We start from the raw sequence: 16005 nt of genomic DNA, 5'->3' as shown, positions 1-16005 counted from the left end.
TTTTAATTTAGTAATTTTTACTTAGTAACCTGGTTTTCCAGGATTGTTATGATCATTACAAAAGGAACAGATACATTTGGATTCTATATAAAACCTTATTTGTAAGAGCATCATTAATTTAAGAAACTAAATTAATGCTTGCTCTTCTTTGATTTGCATAAAAAGATTCAACTTCAAACAAAAACAGATAAAGCCGCCGCTCAGCATCCATGGGGAATTGGTTCCAGGACTCCCTGCAGATACCAAATCATAATGCTCAAGTCACTTGTATAAAATGGTGTAGTATTTGCGTATTGCCCTCACACATCCTCTCATATCCACAATGTGAAGAGAATGTATATTGTTGGTGTACTATATTGTTTGGGGAATAATAACAAGAAAAATTTCTATACATGTTTAAATATTTTTTCAAATATTTTTGATCTATGTTTGAATCCATGGATGCACAAACAACAGTTAGAGAAAGAGACAATGTTTTATTCTGAAATTTTTTTTATTGGTTATTTCTTCAAAGAAAGTACCAAATAATCAGTCCATAAGCAAAAGAGGAGGGTCACTGTTGATCTCAGTGGCCAGATATTTAGGGTCATTTTAAAAACATGTGTTGACATTCTTCTCCATCTCCGCATTAAATTCAAATTCCAAGAAGAGCTATCTATTAGGCATGTACTGGGTTATTCATACACTTCAGTAACTACTATGAATGGGAGATAGTTTTGACAAAGAAAAGTGGAGCTTTTATTAATCATAAAAATGAGGAGGATGCTCTCTACAGGAAAAACAACATGTGCCCACCAGATTCTATCAATAGTCTATCAGCATAGGTATGCACGCACACACACACACACACACACACACACACACGCACACACACTCATTTTCCTTTATGTGTAAAAACATCCCCAGTTGACATAATTGAATCTATCACAAACAGAAAAATTATCTCAGCATCATGAAGCCTACTAACTTCATGATGCCTATTTAACACATTCAGCTTCAAGTTTGAAATCTCTAGATGATATTGCCTTGTTTCTATAGCTGGTCATAAAGCCTAACCAACAATTTATGTCTTCCCTTCAGAACTCTTTATATGTGTTTCTGTTGCTGCTGTCATTGTTGTTTTTTTAAACATCTCTTAGGCAAGGATGGCTTTCTGGTGAACATTTACATGGGACATAAATAGTACTAGCTTTGGTCTGTTTTGAGAGTTCCATTTGGGCAAACCATTATCCAATGCCTATGCATCAGTATAGAAACTCTTCTCAGGTTATTTTTCTTTAAAGAATTGGCAGATAGGGAGAGATGCAACCTGAAAGTCTGCCCACTGGGAAGGATTGTCTTTTTTCACCATTTTTAGGACCATACCTGAATAGTAGTGTAATTCAATAGCAGTCTCTACTAGCTCTTGGAGCCACCTCTCTGAAAACCAAACCAGTTTTTCATCCTCAACTATCTAGTGAAAAGAAATTGCCAATGCAGCCATTGGCATGGGTTTAGGACGTACATCTTTTAAGTGTTAGTCACGAGATAAATCTCTCAAGTTCTTCTGTTTGGCAGACTAGTGTCTATTCACCCAAATCAATATTCTTCCTGAAATCACCTTTAGTCTCTATCTACCAGCTTCTCTTGGAATTAGATGTGATCATATCACGGTATTTTAGCAAATGTTACTTAAGTAGAGCTGATGGCTGCCATCCTCAGATGAAGACATTTCAAAGTATTTGTGCTTCTTTTGCAATCTCTTCCTCACTGCCCCCCCGCCATGTGAGTGTAGAAAGTGTGAATGCCTAGGGAGTTGCAGATATTTAAGAAGAAAAGTTCATAGATCTCTGAACCACTGTGTGGATGAAAGTCATCCTCTTGGAACACCCATACTGAACTATCACATGAGAAAGAAATCTATATCTGTTGCTTAAATGCCTGAAACCTTGGGGTATATTAGGCTTCAGATAGAAGAACACCGATGTCTTTCATTTGGCCCTTCCTCCTAAAATATCTTTTACATCATGGGTCAGTGAGTCAGTGTGAGGATTATTCCAGTGGCCAAAAACAATCATTGGAGAATATAGTGATAAGTTGTAAAAATAAAATTGGATGGGTTTGTTTTTCCCTTGACCTTGGGCAAGTTCTTCATTGTGCTATATGATCCCAGAAGCCTCACTCTATTACAATACTGATTTTGTGTGTTGCTGGAATTAAGGTTGGTTAGGATTCAGTATCCAATCCTACCTGAAAGATTTTGGTATTCTTTTCCTTGTTTTTCATAGTGTAAAACTACTCCTTTGGGGAAGGCAGGGAAGAAGGAGTAATGAATCTATGTGAAGTGTTACAATATATTCTTTCTCAAGATATACGGCTTTGTCTCCATTCAAGGACTTCTAAGTATGCGGAATGGCTCAGAAGCATGATTCTGTAGTGTGGATGTCTCAAGTTAGGTGTCTAGAGTATGACTGGCTATACACAGCTAGTAAATCCTCATCATCCAATAATGACATTTCTCTTGATCCATGATTAATAAGCTTCACCTAGAGGTTTCTATGTGTCTAATATTCCTGGAACTTGCTAACCTTGCTGAATCTATTGCTTAATATGAAAACCATGCATGATATTTAGCTAGTGCATACTGACATTTTGTAACAGCCAGTATTCTTTTTGATTCATTGGTTGGTATCTATGTTCTACTGGTCATTCATTTCATAAATTTATTCCCTGATAACAAAAATGGATGTTGCATTTTTGCCATCATCTGAATTTGGCAAGCCCAGAGTTTCTTTCATGTCTACTGATATTAGAAAATCCAATTATGAAGTTTGTGAACTTTATGGGAATATTTATCAAATTATTTGATAAATGTATATAGAAATATCTATCTATAGAGTAAAATAAAATTACATTTCTAATATCTTTTTGAAACCATTTTAAATTATTATCTACTATAATAATTTAAAGTTTATTAAATATTTTTAAACCAGGTTATTCAATTAAATGCTACTAATAAAATCTTTCTACATTTCATCCTTCTAAAAATATGTAAAATTAGCTGACAAGAATAAAATTAATTTAGCTTATGTTAGTTACATAGTAAGTGAATTTTAGAAGTTAAAGAATTCAAATTCTATATCTTTAAGTAAAACCTAATATTCTAGGAGGCAATAAACCAAGCACTCTCTCACACCTCCACATACACAGATCCCTTAGGATGAGATGCATAGGGAAAAGTTATAGACACAGTTGGAGGTTCAGTAAAAAGGAGCTGAGGTCCCTCTTACTGCCTCTCATTTTTTTTTTTCTGTTGTATGCAGTCAAACCAGGACATTATCATATGTTGAGAGTCAAAAGGTGGGGGAAGAATAACGAGCGTGAAGAGAGTGGTAAATGATTGTAATAGTAAATCTGGGAAATTGACGATGACTATAAAATCGCAATAACCTTCACTTCCCACACAGTTAAGAAAGGATGAACTTGACTAGAATGGTAGTGAAATCTCCATGAAATCTGTGCTCCTTCTTCTATGCCATGCTGCTTGCCACCAGTAATTTTTGTAGCTCTTGACACCACTTAAGTAAATAAAACAATGTGGAATCCAGGTGTTTAGAAGGATCTGTGAGGTAGAATTTGAATGAACACTCTTTTTCATTGAATAATTAAAGGAAGCAATGAGGTAGAGGAAGGAGGTGGAAGGAAGTGCTCACTGGATGCAGTACTGAAAGTAAAGTGTCACAGGGGCCTTGCATAGATCTCGTCGTGCACAGCACATACCAGTGCAATGTGCAACAGCACAAATCCTGTTCACTTTTCTCTAGTGCTATGTGAGAGTGGAATAAATACTATAATTTCATCTGATACTCCAAGGAAAGGCAAAAGGGTGAGTTTTCCTAGTATTGAAATTTTTTTCTATAGTTAAAATACCAGTTTTTCAATGAAGTTGGGGAAAAAAAAAGCACTTGGTATCATATCTTTAGTAGGATAATCCTTCCACCCTGGATAGGAAATGGAAGTTGTCATACAATACTAACTCACAGAAGATTAACAACTCTCATTGCTTTTTTGACATAATACCTGAATTGGAGGATCAACTACACTGTATTATTTTTCTCCCAGTGAAGCTGGCCAGAACAATGAAATTTGAATGATTATCATTGTCTTTTCTTATAGAAAAGGTTTATTCAATGGTCCAAATATGGAAGTAGTCTTTGAATCCTCTTTTTACACGTAACTCAAGGCAGCTCAGATTTATATAAAAACTCCAGCACTCTCTGAGTCCCTAAGAGTAATCAGCCCCTAAGATGTGTAATATGAAACTTCTGTGTGAACTGTTAACTTCCCCCAGATGGGGCAAACCAGTGTCTTTTAATACACTAATGGTATCAAAATGCATAAACATCACATGCAACTGCACTCTCACATTCGATACCAATCTGGTATTATAATAAAAGGGGTTATAATGTGGGCACTAGGGAAATCACAGCACATCCTCACATCCTGCTTACTACTGCTCAATGATTTCATAAAGGCTTTTTTCAATCAAAATTCCCTTCCCAGGTTTGAATAATAAGATCATAACTGAGAGATAAGGACAAAATTAGAATTTAGGACTCCAAAATATTAATAACTAATGGATTTCCCATTTCCCATTAAACACTTTAACCATTGCTCATTGGCTCATGGGGAATACTACTTTCCTTCTGGTCTCAAATGAAATATAAATAATAAAAACAATTTAGGAAACTTATTCTAAAGATCTGCTCTTAACTCATATTAACACTCATGGAAAGTTTGCAACTACTGGACTTTGAAAGATAAACGGAGCTTTTAAACCTTCTTTGGAAATGAATTTCCAACTGTAAGATTAGATCATAAAAAGGTTTTCATAACATTGTGATTCAAATGTTTTTATTCATAATTTTCTAACTTTCATTAATATTTTGTTAAGTTGGAAAAATATTTTCCTAAGAACACATCTTTCTTTATTGTTAAAAAACTTTACAAAATTAAAATGTAAGACTTCCTTGAGGCACCTGAATACATAATCTTTCTGAATCCTCAGCTTTCACTTACTTCCTCATAGTTCACGAAATATGGAAGAGAGAAAAATATGCTGTTAAAAAACTAATTATTAGTAGAACTTCTGATGCTATAATGGTATAGCATTTTGACAATTTTGACAGGGAACTCCAAATACCTCTTATCTCCTTAATAAAAAGAAATGAATCCAGAATTCCAACAATCTTAGTGTATCTTTTGACTTTTATCACAACTGCTCTAGTATAGTTTTATTTAGCACCATTAATATTCTTTCCCTTCCATGTCTTTTAAACATACTGAAAAAGTAATAATTCTGAAATATATTTTCCTAAATTAGATATATGGATGAATTTACTTAATTTAAAGACAGGTTATCAGGTTTGTGAGTGAAAATATCCATCTTATAAAATGGAATTTGGTGTTGTACTCACATATTCTTCCATAGCATAATAATTGTCTCACCCAGACCTCAGGAAACTACCACTTTTTCATTTCTACCTGTGTTGCAGAAGAATAGCCAGAGAAGATAGGCTTGGAGACTTCATTTTTAATTCAAATGTACATTTCTCTTTGGGGATAGTGTACAATGGCAGGCTTCTATTTTAAGCAGAAACTTTTAGAAGTGTAATGCAAACTTGAAGAGTTTGACCATCTAGGGGTTAAAAAATGTGAATTTTCAGGGGGGGGGGGGAGCAAACAACGAATTTTTCTACAAAAAATAGACTAAATTTTGTGTATAAACTCTATTATAGGATTTGGAGCAAGATAGTGGCTAAGATCCTCTGGTGGTTGTCTCCCTATAGACACACCAACTTGAACAACTATCTACACACAAAACTACTGTCAAGAGAGCTATGGAAATCAGGTGAGAGACCATCCTGCCTGCTTTTAGCATAACAAAATGAAATTGAAAAAGTCAGGAAAGAAAGTTGACCCTGTTACACCTTCCCCAATTCTAGGCAGACCACTGTGCAGTGAGATGCTTCCCACTTGAGTAAGGGAGAGAGAATTTAGGCCATGTCTTAGACTTGAAACCCAGTACCAGGCCCACCACAGTGAAACCAGTACTGGGCAAAGCTCCGCAACCCCAAACCTAAGGACTATGTAGCTGAAACTGTTGTAGGCCAGTCAGATGATTGCATTCACCACCCTCCTCCAACCTCTGACAGAAGAACTGAGAACAAGACTGCACTTGCTGGGGAGTAGGCCATGAAAGCCAGCACAGGGGCTTGCAGTGCAAAGTTCACCACAGTGAGACCCAGCACTACACATGCTGAAGGCCCAATAAACAGACCAGAGATCCCAGCAGAGCCTCTATACTGACCCCAGCCAGCATCAGGCAGAGGCTTATGCACCAGTGGAGTAGACTTTAATTTCTGCCTGCAAAATTTCCAACCTTGGGATAGACCTGAGTCCTAATGGTTCTTTTCCTGAGACTGTGCAGATCTCAGATACCATTCAGTCTTGTTGGCTAAGGGACTGTCTCTTCCACCTGTTCCCTAATCTCAAACAGCCCAAATATCACCAGGCCAGTTTTTGCAGATGAGATTCTAGAACCAACCAGGCACCAGACAGACCTGTGCCCTAGTGGGACAGTGTGTTTTAGCCTGCATCACTAACAGCTGCAGCCTGAGCCTTCGTGCATTCCTGAGGCTGTGCAGTTTCTTGAAGCTGTGAAACTCCGATATGATCTAGCTTAGTGTCAGCCTAGGAAGTTAAGTGATTGCTTTCATCAATATTACCTCAACCTCAGGTAGCAAACGTGGTACAAGACCCCATTCACTGGGGTAGGAAACATTAGTAAGCACAAGCCTTTGTACTAGAACTCAATACTAGGCTGGTGAAATCTAATACCGAGCAGATCCCAACATCCCGTAATCCTAAGAAGTAGAAATAAGAACTCTAAATATATATATTTTAGAGCGTCCAATATCAGAACTTCCAAATATGTAAGGCAAATATTAATACACCTAGAGGGAAGGTAGACTCTATCTAGTACAGTATTATTTGGGGACTTTAACATTCCATTTTCAGCATGGAAAAATTGGTGAGATAAGAAATCATCTTTGTGAGTCAGCTTTATATCACTGTAATCAAAACACCTGACAAGAAAAACTTAGAGAAGAAATGTTTAATTTGAGCTCATGGTTTCAGAGGTTCAGTCCATGGTTGACTGACTCCATTACTTTGGATTCAAGGTGAGGGAGAACATCACAGCCAAAGGTGCAAGGCTCAGGAAAGCTACTCACTATATGGCAGCTAGAAAGCACAGAGAGATAGAGATAAAGATAGAGATAGAAATATATATATAGAGAGAGAGAGGGGGGGAGGGAGGGTGGGGAGGAGGAGCCAGAGGAGCAAAATATAATCCCATGATCCCCAAGGACATGGCCCCAGTGATTCACCTCTTCCAGTCACACCCTATCTGCCTATAGCTACCACCCACTACAGCAGTCCTTTCAAATTATTAATCCATCAAAGGATCAATCTACCGATTAGGTTATAGCTCTTATAATCTAAGCATTTTACCTCCTACACTAACACAGGATCTTTTGGGGGACACCTCATATACAAACCATAACATCACAAAGAAACATTAGAATTACACTGTACCCTAGGCCAAATGAACCTAGTAGACATCTAAGAAAATTCCATACAGCTTCTGAATGCACATATTTCTTATCAGCACATGGAACATTCTCCAGGATAAATCATATGATAGCCCACAAAACATGTTTTAACAAATTAAAAAGATTGAAATTGCATCAGGTATCTTTTTGGACCACAATGTAATAAAACTAGAAATTAATAACAAGAAAAACTTTAGAAACTATACAAATGCAGGGAAATCAAACAACCTATTTTTGAACAAGCCATGGACCAAAAAAAAAAAAAAAAAGAATCAAGAAGGAAATTGAAAAAGTATGGAAGCAAATGAAAATAGAAATACAATATACCAAAAACTATGGCCAAAGCAATAAAAAGGGAGAAGTTCATAGTCATCGATGTCCACTTCAAAAATGTAGATCTCAAATAACAACCTGTTGCTGCATTACATGAAACTAGAAGAACAATAACAAATCAAAGAAAAAAATTAGTAGATGGAAAAAAAATAACAAAAATCAGAGCAAGAATAAGTGAAGTTAAGGCTGAAAAAAAAATACAAAAAATTAACCCCCCAAAAGGGCTGGCTCTTTGGAAATATAAACAAAATTGACAAATCCTTATCTAGAGACCACTTACAGAATGGAAGAAAATATTTGCGAATTATACATCTGACAAGGGATTGATATCCAGAAAATATAAGTAACTCCAAAAACTCAAAAACCCCAATAACCCAATTAAACATGGGCAATAGATCTAAATAGATATTTCTTAAAATGGGATAAAAATGGCCAAGAGTCACATAAAATATACTCTACATGACTAATCATCAGGTAAATGCAAATCAAAACCATCAGATATCACCTTACACCAGTAAGAATGACAATTATCAATTACATGTGCTGGTGAGGATGGTGAGAGTAGAGGACCCTCACAATCTGTTGGTAGGAAGTACAATCCTTCAAGGAAACAGTGTGGCATTTTTCAGAGAATTAAAAATCAAACGATGGTCCAGCAATTGCACTCTGGGTATATATCCAAAGGAAATAACATCATTGGGTCAGAGAGACACTTGCACTCCCATGTTCACTGCAGCACTGTCCACAAGAGCCAAGAGCCAAGGAGTGGAAGCAGCCTAAGCTTCCATCCACTGATGAGTGGAAGAAAGAAAAGTGGTACATGTAACAATGGAATGCTATTAAGCCACAAAAAGAATGCCATCTTGTCATTTTCAGCAACATGGATGAAACTGGAGTTCTGTTAAATGAGATAAACTAGGCACAGAGAGACAAGAGGCACGTGATCTTTGAGGAATCTTAAAAGGTTGATCTCAGAAATCAAGAGCAGAGTGGTGGTTAACATGGCATCAGGAATCAAAACACAAGATTTTGACTTGTCATCCACAAATGTACACTTACGGAGGAAAAATAAATAATTAATAGAAAAAGCATAGAAGTTTGTAAATCACTTGTTCAATGTCTATTGCTTGCTGAGCGCTAGGCCTGACTGCAGAGCACATAGTTGTATATGTTGGGAATACAGACATACAGGAAAATACGACATGGTGATAGCCTTTAAGGAGCAACACGCAGAGCTAAGGTCTGGGCAGTCTGCAAGACTTCCAGTGAAGGTAACATGTGAGCTGAGGGTTGAAGGAGAAGCAGATTTCACTAGGAGAACAAGAAAGAAAGAAAGAGGTGGAGGAGAAAGAAAACAAATAACAGAAAAGAAAGACATTCAACCATAGTCTCTTTCTCTTACCCTGGCAAAGCCTCAGACACAAGAAAAAGAAGATGCATTTGGGGAAATGTAAATGGAACTGAAGGAGAAGAAGTGCCAAAGAGACTCTGCTGTCAGGAGGGAATTAAATTCTGAATGGCCTTGCAGGCATGCTATGGTGTGTAGACTTCTTTGTAAGGCAGTGGGTATCCCCTGAATAAAATGAAGAAGAAAAATGATTGGTTTTAGAAAAGTCATTTTGATGTACTATGTAGAATCTGATGGGAGTGGGAAAAGAGTAGGTCAAGCTTCTAAGAGGATGTTGTAATCCCTGTGTGATGTGATAAGAACATTCTCAAGGGAATGGAGAGTAATGGATAACTCTGACAAGGAGGGCAAAGGTAGAAATTCAATTCAATACATACATTTCATTTGAGGAGGCTGGCTGATTATACTGCTTCTTACTGGAAGTATGGAAGAATGGGGATTACGTCTAGGTACCATGTTGTCTTTACTTTAGCAGTACAACTTCAAACAAATTCAGTTGAATCTGCTTTGGAGAGGATTACAGGCCAGGAACAAAGCTTTATTTCTGGTGCTAGATTTAGATTAACAGAGAAAACCTGAATCATTGTCCTCTATGGACTCACTGAGCCCAGAGGAAAAACTCTTCCTTTAGTATTACTGGGCTCTGGTCCATTTGGAAAAACAAAAGTTGGAAGAGGAAAAGACAAAATCTTCATTTGGATATTGTTGAAGGGAAAGAGGAATTTTTAAATTGACCAAATAAAGAGGAGTTAATATACTGTATAGCAAAACTCCCTTTTATGTGTAGTTACTGAATACCAAAGAAAAGATAGTTATGTGAAAAGTTTGTACTGTTCTTGAATTTGAAAAGTGCACTCTGTAGATTTGTTTTTCCATTTTCCTGCTAAGTGTAAGGATCAGTTCTGTATTTTTTTTAATGAATCAATAGTTTAATCTTTAGTAACCAATTGGGCAAACCCATTGGTGGCTACATTTCTGTGCTTGATTATTATTTTTTGAATGACATTCATTTTCAGGTATCTGAGGCAGAAATATTCTTTGGGGATCCGTGAACCCCAGACATTACATACAAAAGTTTGTGCATAGGCAGTTGATACCTTTGTCAAAGAAAGAGTTTCCTGGAGTTAGTGCTTGGTGGGGTTGGGGCCAGGCTTTTCCATATCTCTGTTGTAAATACTATGATATTTACGTCCTCTTCCTGCTCTTTCACTTATGGCAACTTGGGGCAGTGTTATGGTTTAGGTAAGAGGTAGCTCCCCAAAACTCATATGTGTGAAAATTCAAGAAAGTTTAGAGGTAAAATGATTGGGTTTTGAGACGCTTAATCCACTAGAATCAACTAACTGGGTGGTAACTGTTAGGCAGGTAGGATATGGTTGGAGGAGAAGGGTCATTGGGGGTGTGCCTTTTGGTATTTATTTTGTCCCTGGTCTTCAGAGTCTCTTTCTCTGCTTCCTGGTGGCCATGTCCTGAGGTGCTTTTCTCCACTACACTCTCCTGCCATGATGTTCTGTCACATCTTGGGCTCAGAGCAATGGAGTCAGTCAGGACTGGGACTCTGAAACCATGAGCCCTCAAACAAACTCTTCCTGCCCTCAATTGTTCTGGTCAAGTCTTTTGGCCACAGCAGCACAAAAACTAATTACAACAGGTAGAGACTTTGACTTAATATTATCTGACTTTCTGACATCTCTGGTTCCTGGCTGTAGGCAGAAAGAGCCTCCTTTAGCAAAGCCATAGATCCTTCCCTTGTGCTTTCAGGTGGTCTTGTCTCAACAAAGTGGCTGCCTTTCTGCTAAAATACTGAAAACAGTTTTGCCTTACCTGGCTCTGTATTATAGACAATGAGAAATGAATCTAATTTAAGAAGAAATTGGAACAATATAAAGTAGGAAAGAAGAGACCAGGTTGTGGGAACATAGGCAAACTCCTGCTTTAAAAATGGTCTGGTTTGGACACCACCACTGGGCCTACCTCTGTGGGTGGCAGCCAGGACAGTAACTGTCGCTCCACTATTTTAGTCAGCTTTTTTTGCTGCTGTGACCAAAAGATTTAACCAGAACAACTGTAGAGGAGGAAAAGTTTGAGGGCTCATGGTTTCAGAGGCCCATGGAGGGCTGGCGCCATTCGTCCAGTCTCGAGGTGAGGCAGAACCTCACAGTGGAAGAGTGTGGCAGAGGGAAGCAGCTTACCTGGTGATCAGGAGACAGAGAGAATCCACACACCAAATACAGGTACATACCCAAAGCCACACAATTCCCACCTCCTCCAACAACACCCTACCACTTCAGTTACCCTTCAGCTAAGTCCTCTAAGGGGATTAAATCACTGATTGGGTTAAGGCTCTCACAACCCAATCATTTCTCTGAACCCTCTTGCATTGTCCAACACATGTCATTTTGGGGAAAACCATATCTAAACCATAACATTCTGCCCCTGACCCCCAAAAGCTAACAACCATCTCACAATGCAAAATACATTGTCTGTTCCCAAGAGTCCTCCCAGTCTCAACAGTTCTGAGATTGATCAAAGTTCAAGTCCAACGTGCTCTCTGAAGCTCAAGGCCATCTCTCATTGTGAGCTTCTATAAAATTAAAAGCCATTTACAAATATATCCAACATATAAAGGAATTAGGGGCATAGGAAAAAGGGATAGGACGAAAGGAAAACCCCTTGATGTGTCTTTCTCAAATAGTGATGTTAGAAACATAAGAAGCCAAAGAAGTTGGGGGGCAGATAGGGGAAGAAAGGAAGGAAAACCATGCAGTGTCTCTTGAGGACACACGCAGAACTGGATCCTTCTCATTTGCATCTCATTCTGTTGGCCAAAGAAACCCAGAATCAAGAGGCAGAGAGATGATTCCACCTTTTATTCTAAGGGGAACTACAAAGTCACATGCCAAGAGCTTGACTGCTAGAAAGAGTGAAAAACTGGGGCCATGAATGCAAATTTCTTCAATCACCATAAAGAGGAAAAAGACAACCCAGAGAAAGGGACAGGTTTCCCACCATGAACCATAGCACCCATTTTATAGTTTACTCCTTCCTTTGTTTTATGCTACACTCTTGTAGAAAACACTACTTTTACTGATCCATTTCATTATTAATGAATATTCAGGTTGTTTCTAGTTTGGGGCTATAATGACAAATGCTGCCATGTGTCTTGATACATGTGGACACATATTTCTGTCGCATATGTGCCTACCGGGGAGTGGAATTGGACTATGGGGTATGCACATTTTCACATTATGAAAATAATGCTAAACTCTTTCCCCAAATGCTTGGATCACTTTATACTCTCTCACCAGCAGTGTATGAGATTTCCTGTTGTTCCACATTCTAGACAACGTTTGGTAAGCGAGTTGATTTCTGTACAGGTTGTTAGGCAGAAAATAAGTTGTACTTTAAAAAAATTACATAATAAACTAATGATCCCGTATCCTCTTATTGCAAAGACAGACCTGCCCCACCCTCTACTAGCATTTATCAAGATTCCATATACATAGATGATTCTAAGTTCTTTATTTTGCATCAACATTCTATTTTTCTAGGAACCAATATAGATTATTTTAATCATATAATTGTTATATTTCTTGATATCTAATACTTTTTCAATTTTTTGGTTTTCTTCAAAATTTTCTTGGTTGTTCTTGGCTCTTTACATTTTTCCGTTTTATTTACACACTACAAAATTCACCCTTTTCATCTTTAGTTCCGCATATTTTTTTGTTTTTGTTTTTGTTTTTACTGGGAATGGAACCAAGGATTGCACTACCATGGACCTACATCCCAGGCCTTTTTAAAATTTTGAGACAGGGTCTTAGTAAGATGCTTAGGGCCTAAGTTGCCAAGACTGGCCTTGAATTAGTAATCCTACTGCCTCAGCCTCCCAAGTTTCTGAGGTAACAGATGTGCACCTCTACACCTGGCTATTGGTTCTGCTACTTTTGACAAATATATACAGTCACATATGTTATCACAATCCAGACACAGTTCCCTAATTAAAACAGTCCCCCCTTTGTGCTGCGGCTGCAGTGGTAGAAAGCTTGCCTGTCATTCCCAAGGGCCTGGGTTCAATGTACCAGCACTACAAAGAAACAATTCCCCTGGGGTTCTCTGAAATCCATCCCTTCTCTCTACCTCCAGCCCCTGGCATCCAATGGCCTGTCTTTTCTTTTCCAAAAGCCATGTGAATAGAATCATGTACTTCATAGCCTTTTGAATCTGGTTTCTTTCCTTTAGCGTAAAGTATTTGATTTTCATCCATTTTTTTTTTTAAATCAAGACTTGTTCATGTTATTGCTGAGAAGCATTTTACAGTATGGACATACCATGGTTTGCTTATCCATTCGTCACCTAAATGACAATTGAATTGTTTCCAGATTGAGGTGATTACAAATAAAGCATCTATAAACATTTTGAACAATACTTTTATTACAAAATTTGAAAAATATTAAGAAACGCCTCAGGAGAATGGGAGAAAGGACAGAAGAGCAGTGCAGGGGGGAGTGTCCCAGGGAGCCATCTCTGATGTCTTCTGCAGGTGGGGGCAGAGGAGACTCCTGATGTCCAGGTGGATGCAGAAGTGCTCTGGGCTGGAACCCATGCAGAGACATCTGAGGTGATTGGCACATCTTCTCCTGTAGCTGTTCAGAGTCCACATGACTGAGGCCCAGGCAAGGTGTCAGGATCCACAGAGAACAGGGTCCTCTGGCTGCCCCCTGGTATTGTCTGGTCAGCTCTCCCATTCATTGGAGCCTCACTTCATGAATCTGGCAGGTTTCTGCTCTTACATTGGAGCTACCCTAATGCTGACACGTGGTATGCAACAGCACAGTTGTCGGACACAGGTAGCAAACCCTCTAGTTACCCTCTTCCAGAGCTTTCTGCTGGCGTGGAGTTGCCCAGAGTCAGACTGGGAGGCTAACCCAGGTGTGGGGGTTCTTGCAGGCGGGAAGTGGAAGTGAATAGGTGGCTGGCTGGCCGTCCTGATGTGCTTCTGCCCTGAGCTTTTGGCCTCAGGCAGAGGAAGCTCACAGGGCAAGGAGAAGGTGCACAGGGCAGGCTCACTGGGGCTCCTTATTGGGAGGACAGGGGAATGGGAAGAATCCAGGGAGCATGGCTGAGGCTGAACCATGGGAGGCACAGGCTTCCCCTGGAACATGAAGCCCTGCCCCTGGCTTTTCTGGTGCTGGAGCAGAAGGTAGGTAGCCATGGCTCCATTGAACTTTCTCTTGGCCAGGGACATCCAGGTCTTGCGTAGATCATAACCCATATCAAACATTATGGTCAGTATTTCGGGGTCTGGCAGTTTGAGGAGTGCCTCATGATAATGAGGGGGTAAATACCGCTCACCCTGCATCAGCCATATGTGCTGAAGGATCTGCTTGGCTGTGGGCCGCTTCCTGGGGTCCAGGTTCAGCATTTGGTAAATGAGCATCCGTGCTGCCAGAGAAACATGGGGAGGGTCACGGTACAATCCCAGCACGATCTGCCGCATCGTCTCCTTACGGGTGGATCCCATAAATGGGAGCTTCCCTGTCAACATAAAATAAAGAATGACGCCCAGGCTCCAGATGTCCACTGGGGGGCCCTCATATGCTTGCCTCTGGATAATTTCAGGGGCAATGTGTGAGAGAGTGCCCCAGGACTCCTTCAGTTTCTGGCCTGGTGTGACCCAGGTGCTGAAGCCAAAATCGATAAGTTTAATGTGACCTTTGTCATCCAGCATGATGTTCTTTGGCTTCAGGTCTCGGTGCACCATGCCCTTGTCATGGCAGTAGGCTACGGCACACACTACCTCCCGGAACAGTCGTCGCGCCTCTTCCTCCTGCATGCCACCCAGCGGGACTTGGTCCAATAGCTGGCCCCCACCTGCGTGCTCCATCACCAGGTAGATATTTTCGCGGGTCTCAATGACCTGAAATAACTGGATAATGTTGGGATGCTCCAGGCTCCTCATCATATCTGGTTCAGAGAGGAGCTGGAGTTTCTGCCCTTTCTTCTGCAGAACTTTCACTGCCACCTGTGCCCCAGTGAGGCAATGGCGGGCTAGTTTGATCTGGCCAAACCCACCATGCCCAATGTCCCTCAGGACCTCATACTGGTCCCTCAGGACTGTAGACTTGCAGGAGCTAGGCCCCTGCCCCACTCCACTACTTTCACTACTCTCACTACTCTGGCTATCCATCCTAAGCAGGAACACCAACTAAGGATGCTAGCTTAAAAAAAAAAAAAATAACAGACTAAAACAACAAACCCAAATCAAAAACAAAAACAAGACAAAACAACAAACCCAAATCAAAAACAAAAACAAGACAAAACAATAAACCCAAATCAAAAACAAAAACAAGAGAAAACAACAAACCCAAATCAAAGAACCAATATCCAAAGACCACCACCAACAACCGCCAACCACCAACCACCAAACGCACTAACTATCTGGGAGTCCGACAGGTCACCACCAAGAGCTTCCTGTACTTGTGGACAAAAACTCAGCCAAAGCCACTCTCTTATATACCTGCACTTTGACACTTGCTCACAGTGGATCCTTGTGACATCAGAGCAAGCAGTGGCCCAGGCATGCCTGGCCATAACTCCCAGTGGTCA

General features: G+C 39.6%; 1 protein-coding gene across 1 annotated transcript; it reads right to left on the bottom strand.

The window, feature by feature from the left end:
- Positions 1–14185: 14185 nt before the first annotated feature.
- LOC113201362 (sperm motility kinase 2B-like) lies at positions 14186–15586 on the bottom strand. The gene has a single exon (XM_026415047.2). It carries the CDS (start codon positions 15584–15586, stop codon positions 14186–14188), a length of 1401 nt encoding a protein of 466 aa, XP_026270832.2.
- Positions 15587–16005: the final 419 nt, after the last annotated feature.

The sequence above is a fragment of the Urocitellus parryii genome, chromosome 1 (assembly GCF_045843805.1).
Source record: "Urocitellus parryii isolate mUroPar1 chromosome 1, mUroPar1.hap1, whole genome shotgun sequence".
Taxonomy (NCBI): domain Eukaryota; kingdom Metazoa; phylum Chordata; class Mammalia; order Rodentia; family Sciuridae; genus Urocitellus; species Urocitellus parryii.
This window is presented reverse-complemented; position numbering and strand designations above follow the sequence as displayed.

Bases quoted from the DNA above. Each gene is read 5' to 3' on its own strand.
- LOC113201362 (XM_026415047.2), bottom strand. From the start codon at position 15,586: ATGGATAGCCAGAGTAGTGAGAGTAGTGAAAGTAGTGGAGTGGGGCAG.